This window comes from Rhinolophus sinicus, linkage group LG15, assembly GCF_036562045.2.
Source record: "Rhinolophus sinicus isolate RSC01 linkage group LG15, ASM3656204v1, whole genome shotgun sequence".
In the NCBI taxonomy this organism is placed as follows: Eukaryota; Metazoa; Chordata; class Mammalia; order Chiroptera; family Rhinolophidae; genus Rhinolophus; species Rhinolophus sinicus.
This window is the reverse complement of record NC_133764.1, coordinates 321,998-342,736: the sequence shown is the minus strand read 5'-3', so window position 1 is coordinate 342,736 and position 20,739 is coordinate 321,998. Positions and strand designations below refer to the sequence as shown.

The 20,739-nt window shown below is 54.0% G+C and overlaps 1 protein-coding gene across 4 annotated transcripts in view; it reads left to right on the top strand.

Moving 5' to 3' along the window:
- Nucleotides 1-20,739, top strand: part of EPN2 (epsin 2) — a 77,632-nt gene that overhangs the window by 32,722 nt on the left and 24,171 nt on the right. For 2 of the 4 annotated variants that reach the window (XM_019753747.2, XM_019753743.2), the window contains exons 2-3: nt 126-889; nt 2,786-2,956. The exons of 1 other annotated variant lie outside the window; for it this stretch is intronic. In XM_019753747.2, the coding sequence (XP_019609306.2) occupies nt 295-889; nt 2,786-2,956 (766 nt within the window). In that variant the 5' untranslated portion in view covers nt 126-294. The remainder of the gene's footprint in view (nt 1-125; nt 890-2,785; nt 2,957-20,739) is intronic. One more of the 4 variants, XM_019753746.2, reaches the window with a different exon arrangement.

Sequence of the window (20,739 nt, the reverse complement as noted above, 5' to 3'; positions counted from 1 at the left end):
AGGGAGGCTGGAGTGGGCCCATTTATTACCTCCCTGACACACCTGCTGTTTACGAACTGTCTGCGCCAGAGTCCCCGGCTGTGTCCGGGGAGCTCGTGGCACAGTGATTGGTTTTCTTTCTGTAGGTCATGGCTTCCAACTTCTCGGACCTGAGGCTGCAGCGGAAGAAATGAGTGTCCGGGATCTTGCCCCAGATCTGTTCCGAAGGCGAAGCCTTTGCGCGGTGCACACTCTCCCGGGACAGGGACATTTCTCTCTTTGAAGGGCTTTACGTTTGTCACGAAGAAAACAAAGATGACGACTTCATCTATCAGAAGGCAGATGAAAAACATTGTGAACAACTACTCAGAAGCCGAAATCAAAGTCCGGGAAGCCACCTCCAACGACCCGTGGGGCCCGTCCAGCTCCCTGATGACGGAGGTCGCGGACCTGACGTACAACGTGGTGGCCTTCTCGGAGGTCATGAGCATGGTGTGGAGGCGGCTGAACGACCACGGCAAGAACTGGCGGCACGTGTACAAGGCGCTGACGCTGCTGGACTACCTCATCAAGACGGGCTCCGAGCGCGTGGCCCAGCAGTGCCGCGAGAACATCTTCGCCATCCAGACCCTGAAGGATTTCCAGTACATCGACCGCGACGGCAAGGACCAGGGCATCAACGTGCGTGAGAGGTCGAAGCAGCTGGTGGCCCTGCTCAAGGACGAGGAACGGCTGAAGGCTGAGAGGGTCCAGGCTCTCAAAACCAAAGAGCGCATGGCCCAGGTCGCCACCGGCATGGGCAGCAACCAGATCGCCTTCGGTCGCGGCTCCAGCCAGCCCAACCTCTCCACCAGCTACTCGGAGCAGGAGTACGGCAAGGCCGGGGGATCGCCAGCCTCCTACCATGGCTGTGAGTAGTGGGCGCACCCCCTGCCGCTTGCCAGAGCGCGCTGGCTGCAGGCCCAGTAGCTGCGCCACAGGTAGGGTGGGTGCCCTTGGGCTAGGTGAGGTGTCGCCTCTGTCCTTTGTTCTCAGCTTCTGGCAGCCCAGGCAACAGTGCCCTTGGTCTATCAAGTTACTGTTACAAAGGGACGTTCAGCCCCTTGGCTGCCCTGCCTGGGGGTCTCGAGACCCTCTGCTGCTCTGTGGTCTGATTCTGACACCTGGGCAGGACTGGCCCTCGGGGAGAGGCAGGCATAGAGACAGGTCTCCTGTTTCCTCCTAGGAGAAGGGCTGCAGTGAAGGGGTTGGCTGGCAGCAAAAGCAGTGTATTGGGTAGCCAGGAGGAAACAAATGCTCTTTCTGGATAGTCTTGTTTCTTTAATGTCATAGCAAATTATTTCCTAATAAGTGGGCTGCAGGTTTTCTGACTGGCCCAGTCATACCCTTCAGCTTCACGGGGCACGAGATGGTGAGTGTCTGTCTCACTGAAAGAGGGAGAAGAAGGTCAGACCTCGGCAGGTGTTGTGTGGCGAGGCCTGCTGTCCCAGCATGTGGGCGGGAGTTGGGGGTGGTTTGGTTGCATGGCTGGGTCTGTGCTGGGTAGGGCTGCTCTGTTTTCTTGTGTGCACGTCGGATGCCTCGGGGTCTTTGCCCCGTGTTCAGAAGAGAGCTCAGGGGACAGAAGCAGAATTCCGGGCCTGCCAGAAGCTGGTCTCCCAGCCACGTAGGCATCCTGGTTGCTCATTGAAAGTGGTCCCGGGACTGGGGCGCCTGCCTTCCCAGCGCAGTGCTCACACAAGTGGACCTGGCGGCCTGCGGTGTGTGGGGGGGACATGCAGAAGTTGTGTCTTCTGTCCATGAAAAGGAAACGGGCGGGTCCTCCTACCCTTTCTTTTAGGAATCAGTGACACTGTGTCCCTGTAGCAGTGTTTCTTTTCAGGAAGTTGTTTATAGTTTGACAAACCCCTGTCAACTTTTGCTGGTGAGTGGTTCCCTTACCAGACCACTTGCTAACATTTCCTGATTTTGCAGGTTTCAGTTTGACATTGTCCAGACACCAGCAACATTTTGAGAAATGTGTCCAATGGGAGATTTACATAGTAAAGTCAGACTTCCTACCTCTAGGAATTCTAAATGATTATCAGGCTTAGAGAGGTTAGTGTTTTTTCGTCCCATTTTTAGTTCTTGTCTCCTCACTTAGTTTGCACTGCTCTGCGTAAGCAAAGGTTGTGACCTTCATGAATGCACTTGGGAAAAGATAAAAATATAACCTAAATCTCCAGAGGTCTTCCTTTGGGCTAGGGTGCATCATAAAAATGAAGACTGCCCTGTAAGAAGTGAAGGTGTTTGTTTCCCTCAGGGAGCCTCTCTCCGTCCCCCAGAAAGGGCCCTGTGGGCTGCGTCGGTCTCCACCCTCGTGGGCCTGTCTTAGGGACGCGGGTGGCTGTGCTGTGTGGCCACAGGGAGCTGCTCCTCTCTCTGCCTGCCTTTGGCAGTCGTCATTCTCCAGGAGCCAGTGGATCCAAGGCGAGGAGCTGGAATAGTGTCCCATTTCATCCGAGTCTGTGGGATGTCCCAGGTGCAGGGGGAGACCGTGGGGTACAGGAGTCCTGGGGGTCTGGATTGGGCCTAGTCGTAGGTCCTGCCCGGCGTGCGCTGCTGACTGGTGCTGCCATGGCCCCAACTCTAATAGTTGCTGGTCCCCTCAGACCTGAGCTTGAGCTACATGTTCAGGGTCAGAATGTGGTCAGCAGGCCCTTCACTGCCTCCGCGCTGTTCCGCGTCGGCCTTGGCGCAAGCCTATGCTCTCCCTCCCCCTCTAATGGCATGTCTTTCTCTGTGTGTGTGTGTCCCTGCCCGACAGCGCCTGAGGCCTCGCTGTGCCCCCAGCACCGCGCAGGGGCCCCGCTGGGTCAGAGTGAGGAGCTGCAGCCGCTGAGCCAGCGTCACCCCTTCCTGCCGCACCTGGGGCTGGCCTCCCGCCCAAATGGTGACTGGTCCCAGCCCTGCCTCACTTGTGACCGCGCAGCCCGAGGTGGGACGGCGGTTTGCTTTTCTCCTTCCTAGAAATGCTGGGCAGCTTGCTGGGGGTGTGCTTGTCGTGTCAGTACAGCCAACTCTCTCCCTGTCTCCTCGGGGCCTGGTGGTCCAGCCTCCGGTGGACCCAGGGCCCCTTTCTTGCTGCCTCCTTAGGAGCTCGTGTCCTGGCCACGCTCCCCTCACCGTCCCACAGGACTTGCTAGAAGCTCTGCTGGAGGATTGACAGGGGAGCTGCTATTTGGGTGGTTGTCTGTGCTCTCCTTGCGTTCCCACGCCCTGGAAAACTGGAGGGGGCTCTGCTGTCTGCCAGACCAGGCGTGGTGGAGGCTCAGCCCACTGGCTTGTTGAGCCAGAAAGGTGTGGTTTAAATCTCACAGCGCCAGGCAAGGCCGAGGGCCTCAGTGCACAGTGGCTGGGAGTCGTCACCTCGGTGCAGTGACATGTGCCTTGCTGAGGACAAAGTGGGATTGTTGTTGCTTCTCAATTAACCGTTGTCCTGCCTGAAATGCCCATTACCATGGTGAACAGAGAGTTAGCTGTACTGTCAATTCTAGGTCACGGGTTTGAAGAGACCTAATTCAATGGGTAACTAAAAATGGGGCTTCTCTCTTGACTGATTGATAATGTGTCCTCGTCAGAGTCTGCAGCTGTTGCAGGTGAACTGAAAACAGATTTCACTGTTGCCACAAGAAAATGCTCGCAATCTAATTTACTGTTGGTCCCCAGTGGGGCCCTGCGACAGAGAAGAAGGGGCACCAATGAAGAGCCTTTATGGGGCTCCCCAAAAAGGTGGCCAGCCTTTCTCCAGCCCTGGAAACAGTTACTGTTCATTCATATCTCATTAATGTTACAGCTTGTTTGACTTGGACATTTGTCGGTCACTATGTTTAACTCGGGGATATTTTCCTTTGTGTTCCCAGCTTCTCCTAACAGTTTATACAGGATTTTGTAAGGAGGGACCAGCCTTGCAATGTACAGAATGCAAAAAGGTCAAAGTGTGTTTTCAAGGAGCTCCCAGAGGTACTGAGTTACTTGCCCGTTTCTCCCACTAGATTTTGGGGGCTATTTCCTGGCAGGTTCTCAATACTCCCCAGAACTCCAGGAGGAGCTCCCCCTTTGTGTTTCCCAGGTTCTACTTATTTGGTAACTAGTAAGGTCTGTTCTGAGTCTGGGTAACTTGGTGTACACCTGGCACTGCCACTCTCCTGGGACATTTGCATAGTAAAATCAGGCACCATGTTTCCACCGTCCTGCCACTGCCTCCCACTGTGGCCAGGACCTGGCACTCCGCTCCCCAGCTGGTCTCCTCCACCTCTGCTCCTTTGCCGTGCAGTCCCCTGCACTTGGGGGCGTCCCCTGAACATCTGGCAAGTTTCTCAAGGTGTATCGCACCTGTGGATTTCTCTTCTTCAGCTCTGGTAGAAATTAAGAATAAAAATGAGTTGGCTTTTTATTTTTTGGGTTGTTTTTTTTTTTCTTTTTGACAATTTCTCATGCCCTAGATGAGTTCTGGGCAAACAAGTGTTACATGGTGTCACGTTTAATCCTTTAATCATTTAGTATGTGCATTCTTTTCCATAGTTCACACTCTCCCCATGATGGGGGGCAGGACCCCGTCCACTGACTGCTTTCTGTTCTTCCTTAGCACCTAACGAAGTGCTGAGTGTAAGGTAAATGCTTTATCTGTGCACATCAGCGGATTTGCTTTGAACATACTGGCTTGACGTCCCGCAGAGGAGAAGTCAGGCTGACGCCAGCTATCCAGAAATGGTCATGTGAAATGCAGGCTGTGATTCAGGGGAGACACCTGTGAGGGGCACGCCTAGGACCCCAGACCTCGCAGTGGAGGCCTGGTGGGCACGGGTCAGGCCACCGCCGACAAGGCCCTTCCCGGGTCGCCAGCGCTGTGGGGAGGCTTTAGGCTGTTGGGACGCAGTGGTCATGGTGAGGGGGGAGGGGAGCTTCCTTTCCTCACCGCGTGCGTCCTGCGTCCTCCCTGTACCCTTCCCCTTTCACCTCCCACATTCATCTGCACATCTGACCTTGGACACCTCTCAAGTGCTGTCCGTCTCCAGTTCCATGGCCGTGCATCTGTGCCCGCTTTCTGGTTGGTTTCCTTGTGAGGCTCCCATTCTTCCCGTGCACCCTCCACGGGTGCATTTCTGAGGATGCCCTGATGCCGGGCTTCAGAAAGCTCTTCTGGGTCCCTCCAGAGCCCAGCCCAGAGCTCTGACACGGCAGACAGCTCCCTCCCCGGTGTCCTCGGCTGCAGCCCGCCAGCTCAGGCCTGCTGCTCTGCCTTGGGCAGCGCCTGCAGTGAAGCCGCCCCACTGCACTCTGGCGCCCACGTTCCCTCGTTCATTCACCACGTGTGTATTGAGACCCATCGTGTGCCAGGCACTGTGCTAAGCACAGAGCAGAGCCCCGTCACTATTACTGGGAAGAGAGACAATAAATGTGAGACATTATCGTGTTACGTGACAGTGCTCTGGAAAACAGCCAACAGCCCAGGACAACCCAGCTGGTGTGAGGAGCAGGGAAGCTGGTCCGTGCAGTGCTAAGGGGGTGTTAGAATAAGCCTCTGAGCAACGGATATTGAAGCAGGATGGGGGGGAGGGGAAGGAGCTGTGTGAGGGTCTGGAAGAGCATTTCCGGGGGAGGATGGGAGCAGCAGTGCAAAGGCCCTGAGGTGCGGGGCTGCGCAGGGTGATTTCCGAACAGGAAGAGGGCCAGGAAGGTGGCCAGTAGCCGGGGCTGTGTGAGGGAGCGTGGCAGACAGTGGGCCGGAGGGACGTGTGTGGCTGCTGCTCAGACTGACTGGCAGGGAGCAGTGTTTCCCATTCCACCTCAGACTGATACTTTGGAATCAGTGTTGAGATTTTGTAGCAATGTCAGATTGCTGTGCAAGTCTGTAAAAACTTTATCTCGGGCTCTTACCTTGTTGTTATCATGCTGAGTAGACTGGTGTAGGGCCTTGGGGCCACTGGCTTTTAAAACTCGGTGAGCAAGGGAGGGTCTGGAAGTGAGGAGGGACTTGATGTGATTTAAGGATGAGAAGGCATGCGGGGACCCTCTGGCTGTGTTTGGAGCAAGGCGGGCCCAGGGAGACCAGGGAGACACGACTGCCCGTAGCAGGTGGTGGGCGACGTCCCTGGACCTGAGTTTGGGGCAGTGCAGGCGCAGTTAGTGCACAGGACAGCGACAGGCCAGGTCGGAGAGAAGTGGACACAGCTCTGACGGCTGCGCGGCACCTGGCGTGAGGGAGGCTGTGAGTGGCACGGGTTTGAGCAGAGCTGGGGGTACGTTCGGACAAGTTGAAGTGTCTAGTAGACGCGCAGGTGGAGATGTGGAGAAGGTCTGAGAAGTGGAGGCTCAGCGAGAATTCTGGGCAGGAGATGCCTTCAGCACTTTGGCCTCACCTGCACTCACGGTCATGTTTCGTTGTCTCTGGTGCACGGGCTGCCCACCCCACTGCGGCAGGGCCCTTGGCTCCCCTTTGTCGGCTGCCTCACGTGATCCTGGGACATAGTTGGTGCTCAGGACGGCTGTGGGGCCCAGAGGCTGCTGGGGCTGGGGTGGGTCGGAGGATGGCCAGCAGCCCTGCAGACAGGGCAGCCGCCTGTCCCCCCACCCAGGGCTCTGTCCGCCCTCCCACATGTGCAGGGCCAGTCACAGCCTGTAGCAGGCTGTGGAGACGTGGCAGGAGCCCACATCCAAGGTGCTACAGGCGTCCTAAAGATCACTGCTGTCCTTTGTCCTGGTGCTTCAAGGTCAGGCGCTTAGACCCCATGCCCTGTGCCTGGTGGGTCTCCGCGGAGAAGGAAGCAGTGCCAGCTGGCTCTTGGCACAGCTCCCTCTGCTCAGCAGCCTGAAGCAGGACGCAGAGCCAGAGCTGCGCTTGCCTTGCTGCGGCGTGGTTCTGTCCCGCGTTCTGGGTGCCTTGGATTTCTGGGTGGGAGGTCAGTTGCCAGCATTCCCATGCTTAGAAAAAGAAACAAAAAGGAAGGAGGACAGAGAATAGAAATCCTCGAATCTCTGACTGCTTCTGGTGAATGAGAACCAACCTGAAGTCCCAGAACCAAGGTGGACAGTGACATGCTTTGCACGGGGTGGGTGCTGCCCCTGTGGCTGTCCTGCTGGACTCCCGCCTCGGTGCCCCTTCAGCACCACAGAGAAGCCATGTGAGGCTCAGGGCTGTTCCCAGGGGCACTACAGTACTTCTTCAGGCCAGCTTTCCCTTGGGGCTGGGAGCGCATATGGAGGGCTGCTGCCCCTCAAACACCATCAACAATGATTCACCAAGTGATTACTGGAGATTACAACTGTTTCATTTATTTGCCCTGCTTCACTCTAGAAAGGATTGGAGTTGGCTTACAAAACACATGCAATACCAGAGGAGGAAATAGATACCAGGAAAAACTGGGGCAAAAGGGAAAAATGAAGGTAAGAAAATAAGATAAGGCCAGGGTCACTTATAATTGCTGGAAATGAATCCAGATTTGGCTTTGAACTTCTCAGTCACTGGCACCAACGAGGACAGTTCCCTTCAGTTGCTGGACCAGAGTCCAGGACCCAGCTGAGGTCCGGGAGGCCAGGTGCTCGCTGTGCAGGAGGAAAGGCAGGGCCTGAGGCTGCACAGGCCTCCCGTCCGCGGCCCTGCTCTTTGCCGGCCTGGCCTGAGTCCAGGGCAGCGCTGGCTCTCGCCGGGAGGGGACGACGCATGGCTCTTCCACTCCCTCCATGGTGACCAGCCGTTCTTAAACGTATTTGAGAGTCTCTGGAAGCTTCTGTGTGCAACACTTCTTCAAATGTGTTTGGGAAGGCCCGGAGACAGCCGGCCACCCTACCCAGGAAAGCTGGTTCCCTACAGCAGGGAAACGCAGGGGTAAGTAAGAGTCGCTGTGGCCCCAACCCTGCCAGCCCGACCAGGGGAGTGGAGCTGGAGCATGTGTACACACGGAAGAGAACATTTTCATAAGAATTAGGCATTTGAGAAGAGAGTCTTACGTAGGTCTATTTTTGAAAACTTGAGGATGTGGGAAAATGCATTCGTTGTTTAAAAAAAAACCACACCCAGCCAGCACGTGCCTCGGGAGCCCTTCTGGGTGTGGACTCGGAAGGAGCCTGGGTCAGTTGAAGCCTCCAGAGAATGTGGGAGGTGGAGGGGAGCAAAGCTCTGAGGTGCAGGACTCAGTGACCCTGCCCAGGAACAGGGTCGGGGGACACGAGCGGAGCTAAGAGGTGGTTGGTGGCTGCCAGCCAGGTGACGCGCCAGTGTCGGAACGGCTGGGGACAGCCAGCCTTCAGGGGCCGTCCGCCTCTCTTGGGGCTGCGTCTCAGCAGACTGTTTTCCGAAGGGGGTACACTAGGGATTTGGTGGGAGACGGGATTTGTTTGATGCCGCATTTTGCTGGAACAAATATGTTCTGGAAGTCAAGACCCCTGCATGTTTGGTGGACAGTAAGTCCCAAGGGTAGAGGCAGGTGCTGCGCTGGCAGCATTAGTTTAGTCTGGGGCAGTTAGTTTCCTCAAGTGGAAAGTGGAATCACAGAGGAAGCGCCAGTGAGGCCAGCAGACTCGGAGCTGACAGTTTATTGACACATCTGTCTAAGGGCCACACATAAAAGATGCTGGTTCTTGCCACAAGGGCTGGGGACTTCGGTGGGCTCTGAATGTGCCACGGTGAGGCTGCTGCCTGGCCGAGCTGCTCAAGGGGGTGGTTGTCCATGACGGCCAGCAGGCGTAGCGAGCGCCCCTCCTGTGCTCTCCCTTAGGAGGGGTCCCCCTGCTCCTCACACCTGCCGAGGAGGTGGGCACCACAGGTGTAAGGACAGTGGGGTCCACCCCCTCACCCAGGTCCACTCAGTCACAGGTGGTGACGGCAGAATTGGAAACCAGGTTTTCTAGAACTCTGGTTCTCTTTCTTCTACTTTTCTGTAAAAGAAAGTTTCTAAATTGTTTTACAGAATGTTTCAATATACAGTGTACACCTGTTGGAATTTTATGATTGAGAGGTCCATCCATCTCGTGTAATGCTTTTTTAAATTTTTATTTAACTTTTATGGTTTTTAAAAGCAGGAATACCTATTTAAACTGTTACTTAATGGGGACCCAGATCTGAAGGTGCTCCTCGGATAGTCAGAGTAGAGAGTGCGATGTAAGATTGAAACAGTTGTCAGCATGGCTGATGGGGGCAGTGTTGACCGTTATTAATTAAGTGATTGACATTGACTTGTACCATAGAAAATTGAAGATATGAATGCAATATTTTGTATCTATCCATTTGTCTTTAAAGCATTCTTTGTAGGATAGGTAAACAAACTATTTTTTATAAACTGTCGAGAGTGGAGTATGAAAAACGGAAAAGGGGAGTTTAAGTCAGGTTCCATTACACAGTCACACGGCTGTGAAAGTGTTTGATTCATGGCTGTTTAGTGGCTAATTTTAAATAGTCAACTTCAAGGGGGCACTTAAAAATTACGTAAATAAAAATAAGAGGGAGGGTCTAAAGATTTCTCTTTGTATGGGAATACATGGCGCATAATTTACAGATAGTCTCTATCATGTCATTCTGTTTTATTATCGTCACAATACTTTTTTAAATTAGTTTCAGGTGTACAAAGCAATGTAATAGTTAGACATTTACCCCCCTCATCACAAAGTGATAACCCCCCAATCTACTACCCCTCTGACATCCTGTATAACTCTTACTATGCCATTGACTGTATTCCCTGTGCTGTGCTCCACATCCCGTGACTGTTTATATTGAATTATAGGTGACACACAATATTATGCTGCTTTGGCTTCGGGCGCACAGTGCAGTGGTCAGGCACCTACCCCGTGTATGACATGGTCCCCCGATAAGTCCAGTGTCCATCTGACGTGCGTAAACTTCACAGCATCATTGGTTGCAGTGCCCACACTGTATTGCACGTCCCCGTGATCATACTGTGGCCACCAATTTGTGCTTCCTAACCCTTCACCTGCTCCCCATCCCCACCCCCCTCCCATCTAGCACCCATCAGTTTTCCATCCCCATGTCTCTGAGTCTGTTTCTGTTTTGTTTGTTCATTTATTCTGTTCACAGAGTACTTGTCACTGCCTGCGATGATCACTTAACTTCGTTTCCTGTCTTGCTGCACTGAGACCCACTGCAAGAGCAGGGACCTTGTTTGTGCTCAGGAGAGGTGTTCAGCAAACACTGAATGAATGAGTGAGTGAGTGAGTGAGTGAATGAATGCGTGAATGCATGCTGAACCAGCCTTAGTGGCGGGGGCGGGGGCGGGGGGGACGTTTATGTGATGTGCCTGTCGTCGGCGTCTGCCCGGCATGAGCGTTAGTGTTTGGAAAGTACACTGTGGGCTTCTCCAGCAGCACACGCATTGCACATCCCTGTGTAGGTTCTCCATGCTTTAAAGCTGAGTTTAGCAACAGTGTGACTCATCGTTGTTAGTTGTTGTTTAGTAATAACATGCTGTTCATTTGCCAGCTTCCTTTCCTCTTTTCCCTAAGTCACTGCCCTCAAGCTGGCTGCCCAGGAGCTGTTAAATGTCTCAGAGCCTGGGCCACATGTCTGACCAGTCAGGTCGGAACCTCGGGGATAGGCCCAGGCATCACAGAAGGTTTAAGCTCCGGGACTGCAGTGTGCGCCTGGGCTGAGCACCTCTGCCCCGCGCTCAGTCCAGTGTCAGGACTCGTTCAGTTGAAGGCTTCTCCCTTCAGTTGGTGACCAGTAGCGGTGCCCTTTGAGAAAGTTGTACTAGTCAGCAGGATAGTCCGGCTGTCAGCACCTTGAAATTCGTGCAGCCGACTGGACTAGTCCCCTCCTGCCGACTGCGAGTGGAAAGCTTAGCCCAGAATCACTGACGCCCTTCGGACGGGTTCACGGGGGTTCATGTCCATGTTCCTAACTGGTAAGTGTGGTACGGATAGGAAATAAACTACTGGCTTTTCATTATAAAAGTAATCCATGGCCATTCATGATGGTGTACAAAATGCAAAAGGAAGATGAAAGAAGCATCCCATCATCTTATTGCACAGAGACAGCTGTTGTTCACATGTTCGTGTGTTTCCTTCTGGACTTCTTAAGCATTGTCTTTTTCAGGCTTGCAGTGACATCGTAAATGCAACTCTGCACCCCTGCTTTTTGTCTCAACATTGTAACAAGCATTTTCTCGTTTCTGCACAATCCTGCACATTTTTTAACAGCGACACTGAACATTCCACTGGGTGACAATCCCTGATGGACAGTCTGTCCGACTGTGTCAGTGCTGGGCCCTGGCTGCCTGCACCATGAGCTGGGCAGTCTGGAGCTCCCGTTCTGAGGTTTGGTCGTGGCCGTCATCTGTGGGCAGAGCAGCCGCGTCTCAATCTGGGGAGGAGGCGAAGGCTGGGCCAAGACCGCGTCCTCCAGAGGCGGCTGCACTGGCCGACCTGGGCCACAGGTCTGACTAGTGAGTGTTCTATGGAATCAGAACCAGTTGAATGTCTTATTTTATGCAGATAATAGAACAATATTGTAAGTGTCCTTCATAGCCACGCGGCATTTCCATAGCACACTTTTAGTTTGTTCATTTGCTTATGTTGTGAGTCCATTGTGCCAGGGCTGACGCTGAGCGGTGAGAGCTCACATGGGCTGCTGAGGCCTTGCCCTTGGTGGGCTTCCAGCTCAGGAGAGGCAGTCACTGTGATACTCTGCCAAGTCCATGGAGGGGGCTGGGCGGGCGCAGCAGAGCTCTGACCTGCACACTGTGGGGCAGCAAGGGCTGGGCCAAGGTGGGCTCTGCCGTGGCTGCAGAGGTGGCCCTTCAGCTGACTGCTGGGTTCCCACGAGAAATCATGCACTTACGCAGTCTAATTTTGTTTACCTAACTTTCTAGATGCCTTTTCCATGCTGTGTCACAGTTATACTTCATTCTGAAGGTTAAACCCTGGGTAGATTACTAACTTCTGCAAGTTTAAGTCTTTTTTTTTTTATTACAGTTTATTGAGGTGACAATTGTTAGTAAAGTTACATAGATTTCAGGTGTACAATTCTGTAAAGTTTAAGTCTTTTAATCTCTAAAATGGGGGTGAGGGTAGCCGTCTGCCTGGGTTCTGCTGTGAGTGCCAGGCTAGCATGTGCACCGCACACACCGCCTTACACAAAGGAAGGCTCCCTAAGCGCACGCTTCTCATCATCGGGCTGATCAGAGCTGCTTTCAGGTTCCCCCCTGGAGATAATGCTGTGCTACATGTCTTTGCTTTGCTAAGGATTCTTCAGGTTATGTCTTCCATGTAGAGATCCCAGAAGGGAGACTAGTAGGGCAAGTGTGTGAACATCATTCTGTCTCTTGGAACCTCGCAAATGCTTTCCAGATGGCTTGTGCCCCTTTGCAGCGCCCCCGCCATGCGTGCAGCGCCCCGTGGATAGCCCTGAGTGCAAAATGGGTACTGCACATTTTTAAGAGGTCGTTACTGATTTCATAGATGGAAATTGCTATCAGAACACTGATTTTAAAGGTGAGTTTCCTGTTTATAAATATTACTCCAAGTAATGGCTATCGGCATTTAAGTGCTTTATGTCTTGATTGAGTTAAAAAAAGCGACTTTGTGTTCGTTGGACTTGGTGCCCTGCCCATGCCTGCTGGCAGGTGTGGGTGCTAGGTTCAGAGTCCCCTCCTCCCTCCCTGACCTTGGCTGGAGAGCTGTGGGTGGCCCCCAGCTGTGAGAGCCCCTCGCCCCGTGCTCCACCCAAAGAGCAGCTTGCACAGCAATGAGGGGCCCCTTGGGAAAACAGCAACGAGAAAAAGCTGCTTAAGGGATTGGACAAGCCCTCCCTTCCCCACCACACACGCTGGTCATCTGGTAATGGAGACGGCTTAATCTGTAGCCCAAAGAGAACAGCCCAGTCTAGTTCTTTGATTTCAGATAGATGACGGGCTTTTGAATCACACAGACAAATAAAAGGGCTACCTTTTGTCTCTGCTCCAGCCTCCTCCGTTTCAGTCCCCAGCCCCGTGCTGGCAGGGTAGGGATGCGGGCAGCGCTCTGCCTTCCCCGTGCTCCCTGGTTTCCGCCTGTGTGTCAGTCAGTGTCTCAGGGTGGTGCTGACGAGGGTGTGAGGTGAGTCCTTGGAAATTGCAGCCATCATGTTCACTGGAAACCAAACTTAAAAAGGAACCACCAGGTGTTTGAACTCCTGCTCTGTGCCTGGAACAAAGGTGGCCCTGCCTGTGTAGATTTTTGGCCAAGTCGGGGAAATGGCCGACTGCAAACAGGCCCACAGTGTAGAATGCTTAAGTGCCGAGTGTGAGGGGTGGATGCAGGCGAGCAGGTGCCCACGGTGTGCTCGCAGAGCCCCTGGGCCTGCTCTTGGTGCTCGGGGATGGCTGTCCGTGGTGAGTGAAGCCCGTGAGAGCCTCTGCCCCGTGGTCCTGCTGGCATGGCGGGAAGGGCACGCTGGAGAAGGCGGTGCTGGAGCTGATGTGAAAGAGGACATGTTTCTCTCTCCCATTTGAGGGATGGAAGGAGAATGCATAGTCCAGAGGCTGGAAGCACTGGGAGGATTCTAGGAACTGAGTGGAGGCTGGTGAGGCAGGTGTCCTGGTGAGGACGGGCCTTGGGGAATGGAGTGCTGAGCCAGGGGGCGCTTCCGGTCCCTGTGGATGAGGGTGTCCACTCGGTGAGCGCGGGCGGTGGTTGGAGGGCACCGCCATGTGCCCTGGGCAGGGCTTCCACCTGGCAACTCCCTACTGCCGCTGCAGCAAAGTGCCACACACCTGCCAGCTCAGAACGCTGGAAAGGATTGTGTCACCCTTCTGGAGGCCAGAAGTCCAATGTCGGGCCGTCGTCTGGGCCGTGATCCCTCTGAAACCTGCAGGGGAGAATCCTCCCTTGCCTCTTTCTAGCTTCTGGTGGTAGCCAGCCGTCTGTGGCGTTGCTCGGCTGGCAGCTGCAGCTCTGCAGTCCCTGCCCCCGTCTCACATGCAGTCTTCCCTGTGAAGCGTCCTGTGACGCTTCCCCTGTAAGGACACCAGTCGAGACCGTACACTGTCTCTTCCAGTGTACGGACACTGGATTAAGGTCCACGCTGTTCTGTCTGATCCCATCTCCACTAATTGCGTCTGCAACGACCCTGTTTCCAAATAAGGTCACAGTCTGAGGTCCTGGGGGGTCAGGACTTCAACACGCCTTTTTGGGGGACCCAATTCTGCCACAACCCCTGGTCAGAAGAAAGCACTCAGCCGCCAATGCTGAGCCTGCACCTTGTGGCAGCAGCACACGCCGCGCTGTTTGTGGGGGACAGGTGAGGCTGTGCTGCTGAGGGTCAGCGTGAGCCAGGCCTCGGGCCAGATGGTCCAGGAACATGTCCAGGGATAATAAGTAGAACCTCAGTTAATCCAGAATCTGGCCACTTCTCACCGCCCTCAAAGCTCCCATCCTGGCCCAGGCTCCCACCTGCCCCCTGGCCTGGTCAGCTTGCATCACTGCTCTGCTTTGACCTTCCCACAGCCCCCCAAGCGTCCCTGCTGCGGCCCTTCCGTTGTGACCCAGCTTCGGGGCTGTCTGCCCAGGAGCGAAGCTCCCACCTGCCCCCTGGCTGGCCTCCCGCCTGCCCCTCCTCAGCGTTGGCTCCTGTATCCCCGTTGGAAAGGCTTTCCCTGACCTCCGCACACAGAGCCACTGTCCTGTGCCCTGGCCCGGGCCCGCTGCATCACCTGTCCTCACTGCAACACAGGCTCTAGGACAGTGGGCTCTTCTCAGGCCCACGGAAGTGTCAGGCATGCCGTGCGGAGGGTAAAGGGCTGCAGGTGTCTGAGCCCTGAGGGGCTGGGAGCAAGCCTGAGATTTGGCTCTAAGACGTGGCTCTGACTTCCACCTGCTGTGACTGAGTTATTCACCTCCCGGGATCCTCGTGACCTCCTCGTGAAAGGGGCTGAGAGTAAGAGCAAGACCCTTAGTCAGACTGTCTCTCACCGGCTAGGGGACCTTGGGCAAGTCTCACCCCATCTCTAATCCTTCAGTTTTGGGGGGGGGGCAGTGCCCCGCCTAGACTGGGGGTTCAGAGATACCAGTAGTGTTGTACAGGTGTCATGGGCCAGGCACTGGGCTGAGTGCTTTTCACACATGAACTCGTTGAATCCTCACAGTCCCTCTACGAGGCAGGTCGGCACTCCTGCGGATCGGATGGCAAAACTGAGGCAGAGAGTTACCTACCTGGGCCAAGGTCGTGTGTTGAGAGGTGGCAGAGCCCACATCTGAGCCCAGACATTCAGACTTATCCTCTACGCCGGGCTGCCTCTCTTATGCCAAAAAACATAGCCTAGGTCAGGCCAAGGCAAGCCACACACACACGCACGCACACACGCACACACACGCACACGCACACACACGGAAGCACGCGCACACGCGCACACACAGAAGCACACGCACACGCGCACACGGAAGCACGCACACGCACACACGCGCACACGCACGGAAGCACACGCACACGCGCACACACAGAAGCACACGCACACACGGAAGCACGCACACGCGCACACGCAACAAGGAATGGACGTGGCTCCCTGTGGACAGACGCCTCAGAAGTGCACCCACTCATCCACACATGGAGTATGAAGTACAAAGGGTTTTTCTGGATGGAATCACAAGAAAATGTCAACAGCTATTTCCTCTTGGGAGAGGAGTGGCCCTCACTTCCTTTTATGCTGAAGTATTTAAAAATAAGTTATGGGACCAGCACATTCTACACGTCAGCGCTTCAGTATGTGTCTCGTTCTGAAGAGTGAGTGACAAAGCCATTAGCACACTTCACAGAGTCAGTCATACTACCATGGTCTGGTACCGAGTCCACATTCAGTTTTGCCAGTTGTCGTGAAAGTCTTTCAGCTGATCTGTCTAAACCGAGACCACCCCGGCCACGGGTGCAGCTGGTTGTCCTGTCCCTTTAGTCGTATTGCAGCGAATTCCCTGGTCCTCGTGACCCTGGTATAACGAGACCAGGCCCCTGGTCCGGGTTTCTGTGTGCACTCCGTGCCTTGTGCAGCGTTGGGCCCAGTCCTTGCCCTCTGCTCCTGGGAACTGAATCAGATCTAAAGTCTGGATTGGAGTCAAGTCCGAGGTGTTGCCAGGACCGTCATGGGTGGTGGGGGACGTCCTGTGGCAGGCGGGTTGGCTGTGGTTTGTCCCTCTGCTGTGAAGCCGCGCCCGCCGCTCCTTGCAGCCTGAGAGAGTCAGGCTGTGATGGTATGGCGTGTTTCTCATCTTGTACACTTTGGGCTTTTTCACCATCTATTTGTATCTTTTTTCTCTTTTAAGTTTACCTGGGGAAATCTGAGCTTATTTTCTCATCATTTGCCTCATTCAACTAAAAGCAGTCCTTCCTGCCTCTCCCGACAGAAGTTGTAAGGTGAGGACCCTGGAGGTTCTCCCGTGGGGAATGAATTTAGAAGCCTCAGCTGGGTGGGAGTGTCCTTGGGGGCCATGGGGACTGACTCAGGAAATGGCCCATGGAACCACAGGAAGATGTCGCCACATTGAGGAAGACCCAGTGAGCATTTCACTGTCATTGAGTAATGAGGAAGGAACTTAGCTGGACTGAGGAATTTAGCAGTCAGCGTCACCGGAGGCAGATGCTGGCCCTGGGCTCCATGTGGGCTCCCCAGCCCCTCCTCCAGGGCCGCAGCAGCAGAAAGGAGGGTGGAGACCATGGCCTGGCTGGAGCCACAGCCCTGTCTCCGCCTGTGGGTACCCGGTTATGGTTTCTGCTGCATGAGATGGAAAGTGGGAGCGCCCACAGAGCTCCGGCCCCCAGGGGACTGGCAGTAGTGAGATGAGGCTTAGAGCAGTTACCTGGGGAGAGCTGTGCCTTAGGCCCTCCTCACCTTCCACAGCCCCATTTCACAGATGTGGAAACGAGAGTCCATTGAGGTCAGGCCACTTGCATGTGGTCTCATTGCTAGTGAATGGTAGTGGCAGGAACAGGGCTATTATAAGTGGCAGCAGTGCCTGAGCCGAGATGGGGTCTTCTCGGACCCCTCCGGCCTGACAGCCTTGCCTTCTTGCCAGGATGTCAGATGTGCCTGTGTGCCCAGCCTCAGCGGGGGACACATGGAGATGAGACCCTCACCCTGCACGAGCCCCACGTACCACAGAGCTTTACCAGAAGTCATGCTGGTCACCTCACTGAGCTGTTTGCCTGTAAATCATGTCCCACAGGCCTGTTCCTTTTAATCAGCATATGTGATTGCAGAAGCTGCTTAAGTACTTTCTAGGAAAATTGCAAAACATAGCCGATGACAAGAAGCAATTTCCTGTTTTTCTGTTACCTTGACTGCTTTGCTGTCTTCTTTCAGAATTACCGCAAATTGGCCAGCTGAAGCAACTTTGTTAGGACGTCTTTCAGCCTTAGTTGTGGGAGCACATTTGGGAAAGGGGACTCTCTGTAGCACTGGGTGAGGGCATGAGGGTTCAGCCCAGGGGGCCCCTGGAGCAGGTGGAATGTAGTGAATGCACGCGGAGGCCCCTGTCTGCCTGTGTTTTGAGGAAATGTTGGGCTTTTACAGGCTCTGTTCAACCTCTCCCCTTAGGCCTTCTCAGGCCAGATAGCGGACTGGAAAGGGTAAAAACGAGGCCCACTTGTGTTCATAGTGCTCTTCCAGGGGCAGCGTATGCAGAAGGGCATCTTAGGGGTCCTTCAGTGATTAGCTTACGCCAGCACTTCCTGCTCTTCCCTCAGAGGGTGGCGGGTTGGAAAGCAGCAGCTGACCCAGAGCCCGCAGTCTCTAGGGCACTTGCTTTTTCCAGGGGTCCCTCTGAGCTTCAGCTCCTCGGAGCAGGGCCAGGGCCACTCTCAGGTGGTCAGAAGGGTCCGTCCATTCAGGCCCAGCTCACAACCCCGGCTGTGTTCTCTGTCACGTACACCGGCACAAAAGGCCCTCTGTAGGGCCAAGATGCTGGAATCTTCCCTCACAGCTGAGACCTCAGTGTGCATCCCTGCTGATGCTCGGGGCTAGTGGCTGTGAATTCTCCGTCTGTGGAACTGAGAGGTGCACCTCCGTTTATAAAAACCACAGCACATAGGGGAATATCCTTTGTGTCTAATGTCCACGTTGATGTGGTAAGCGATGTCCGTCTGTGCTGGCTATGTGTCGTTCTGCCAGCATTGGTTATGGTAGATACAAACGTGTACATTTACATTTAAAGCCAGCCTGGCCTTGCAGATGTGCTGAAGGGCTCAGAGGACGAGGGAGGGAGGCCTTGTTTCTCCAGAGGCCCCTGCTCAGAACCCTGGCCCATTCATCCCTGGCCTGTCTGAATCAGGCCCTGTGGTGTACAGCCAAGTAGCAGCCTTCCCTGCCAAGCTGGGCTCATTTTTCAGAGCACTTTCTGTGGGGTGGGGTAAGATACGAGGTCTTCTCCTTTATTCACTCATGATTTCCATTTGGTAGTAAATGAAGGCTGTCAGATGTGCTGTACTTGTTATAATACAAACTGAGGGTTTTATAAAGCAAGCCTCAGAGAGGATTTCTCAGGAAAGTGGTGGGAACGGGCGGCCTGAGTCGTCTGGACTGGGCAGTCCCCAAGAACCATCCCCCAGAACCGTCCACCAGAAACATCCTGCAGAACTGTTCCCCAGAACCGTCTCCCAGAACCGCCCCCCAGAACCGTCCCCCACAGGCGTCTCCCAGAACCGTCCCCCACAGGCGTCTCCCAGAACCGTCCCCCACAGGTGTCCCCCAGAACTGTCCCCCACAGGCGCCCTGCAGAACCGTCCCCCACAGGCGCCCTGCAGAACCGTCCCCCACAGGCGTCCCCCAGAACTGTCCCCCACAGGCGCCCTGCAGAACCGTCCCCCACAGGTGTCCCCCAGAACTGTCCCCCACAGGCGCCCTGCAGAACCGTCCCCCACAGGTGTCCCCCAGAACTGTCCCCCACAGGCGCCCTGCAGAACCATCCCCCACAGGTGTCCCCCAGAACCGTCCCCCACAGGTGTCCCCCAGAACTGTCCCCCACAGGCGCCCTGCAGAACCGTCCAACTTCCTTTGTCTCTACCAACCTGGATGGTGATGTGTTTGCTTCTAGAGCACAAAAAGCCCAAACCTAAGTCCTATGGTGAACACAGGTGATGTTTGAGACAAAACCAACAACAACAAAAATGTACATTTGTTTTGGCATATTATTAAATCAAGTGATTAAGATGGATTTGAGGACATTCTGTTACCATCTAGCTTTATTTCTAAAAAAATGTTTTGAAAAATGTAATTGTAGTGATGTACTTATTAGGCTGGGATTTGACTTGATTTCATTTAGAAAAATATGTTTGTGTTTTTTTATAATGGCAGCATTTTTGCTGTTTCATGTTGCTTAGAGTTGAGATGAGGCAATTGGTTGCTGGCTTTTTTTTTTTTTTTTTTGATGATTCTTTGGTTGAAAATAGATCATAGCAAACACACTGTGCTTCACATCACTGAATTGTTCCAAATGAAATTGTGCTGCTATACGTGTTATGTGTTTTTTAAAAATTGTGGGACAAGACAGTGCCATTGACAACCTCCTGCCCTGCCCCGCCCCAGCCTCTGCCCAGAGCAGCCGCTGCAGCCTCACCTGATTCTGTGGGTTACCCCTGTGTCTCTAACTATGTCAGCCCTCTCGTCCTGTCTTATTCACTGCAGCCAGAACCCAGCCTTCTAGAAACCTAGTCTGTCAGGAGTCACTCCCCACATTTTGCTTTCTCACAAAGAGGCAGATCCCGAGAAGCAAATTACGATTGGAGATTGAGGCAGAAGCAGGACTTGGTGAGTCCTGACAGTTGGGTTTGTAGAATGGACACAGTGACAGAAGGAAGTAAACTAATACACAGTTAGAGCATTTTCAAACAACTACCCATCAACCATGAAATTGAATTCTCCATTTGTCTCTCCGTCCGTCCATCTCTGCATATATGTATCCATTCATCCATTCAGCAGGTATTTGCCAGCTGCTCTGTCAAACTTCGGGGTTGGGGTAGGTGCAATGGTGCAGAGACAGGCCTGAGCCTCCCCCAAGGAGCGTCCCTTCTGGCATGACCTACCGAATTGCAGACGGGGGTGAGTGCTGTGAGAGAGGAATGCTGACCCAGCGGGGAGGGTGTCCTGCAGACCTGGACGGGAGAAGCAGAGCTCAGAGCAGAGGAGGAGCCGGGCAGCTGAGGGAGGACGTGCGCGGAACCATCTGTGACGTGCTTCCACACTTCCCGATGGCAGACCTCGCTTTGAGAATTTCAGAGATACTCTGGACCCTCTCTTGGGGTTAGGGCACACACTTAGACATATGTTCCCAAAGCCTCAGGCCTATTTTCTGGAGGCACCAGGTTCCCTGGGGCACACACATCTGATGGCCTGTACGCCCCCAGCATTTTCACGAGGGGGGGCCCAGCCTGCCTTACAGTGTGATAGTAATCACTCCTTTCTTTGGGGTCTGTCACATCAGCTAGGAATTCACATCTCATCCCTTTCATTGAAAGCTCTTTCCAGGAGCTGTTTACAAGTGTTTAAACGAGCTAACTACTTACAGCAAAAAAATGCCTGCATGTGTGGTTTTTGTATTTCCAAGTCAATGTGCAGTTTTACTTAAAAAACGAAAACTTTCCGGGTTCCTGCAGAAACGATTGGCTTCACTTTCCGTGATGCTTATCACCACGCGAGACAAAGTGGGGTTCTTAAATGCCGGGGAGTCCTGAGTGGAGTTCTTGGTCACAGGTGCCCTGCACTTGTCTGACTGATGCTCTTTGATCCAGCTTTTCAAGAACTGTGCTCT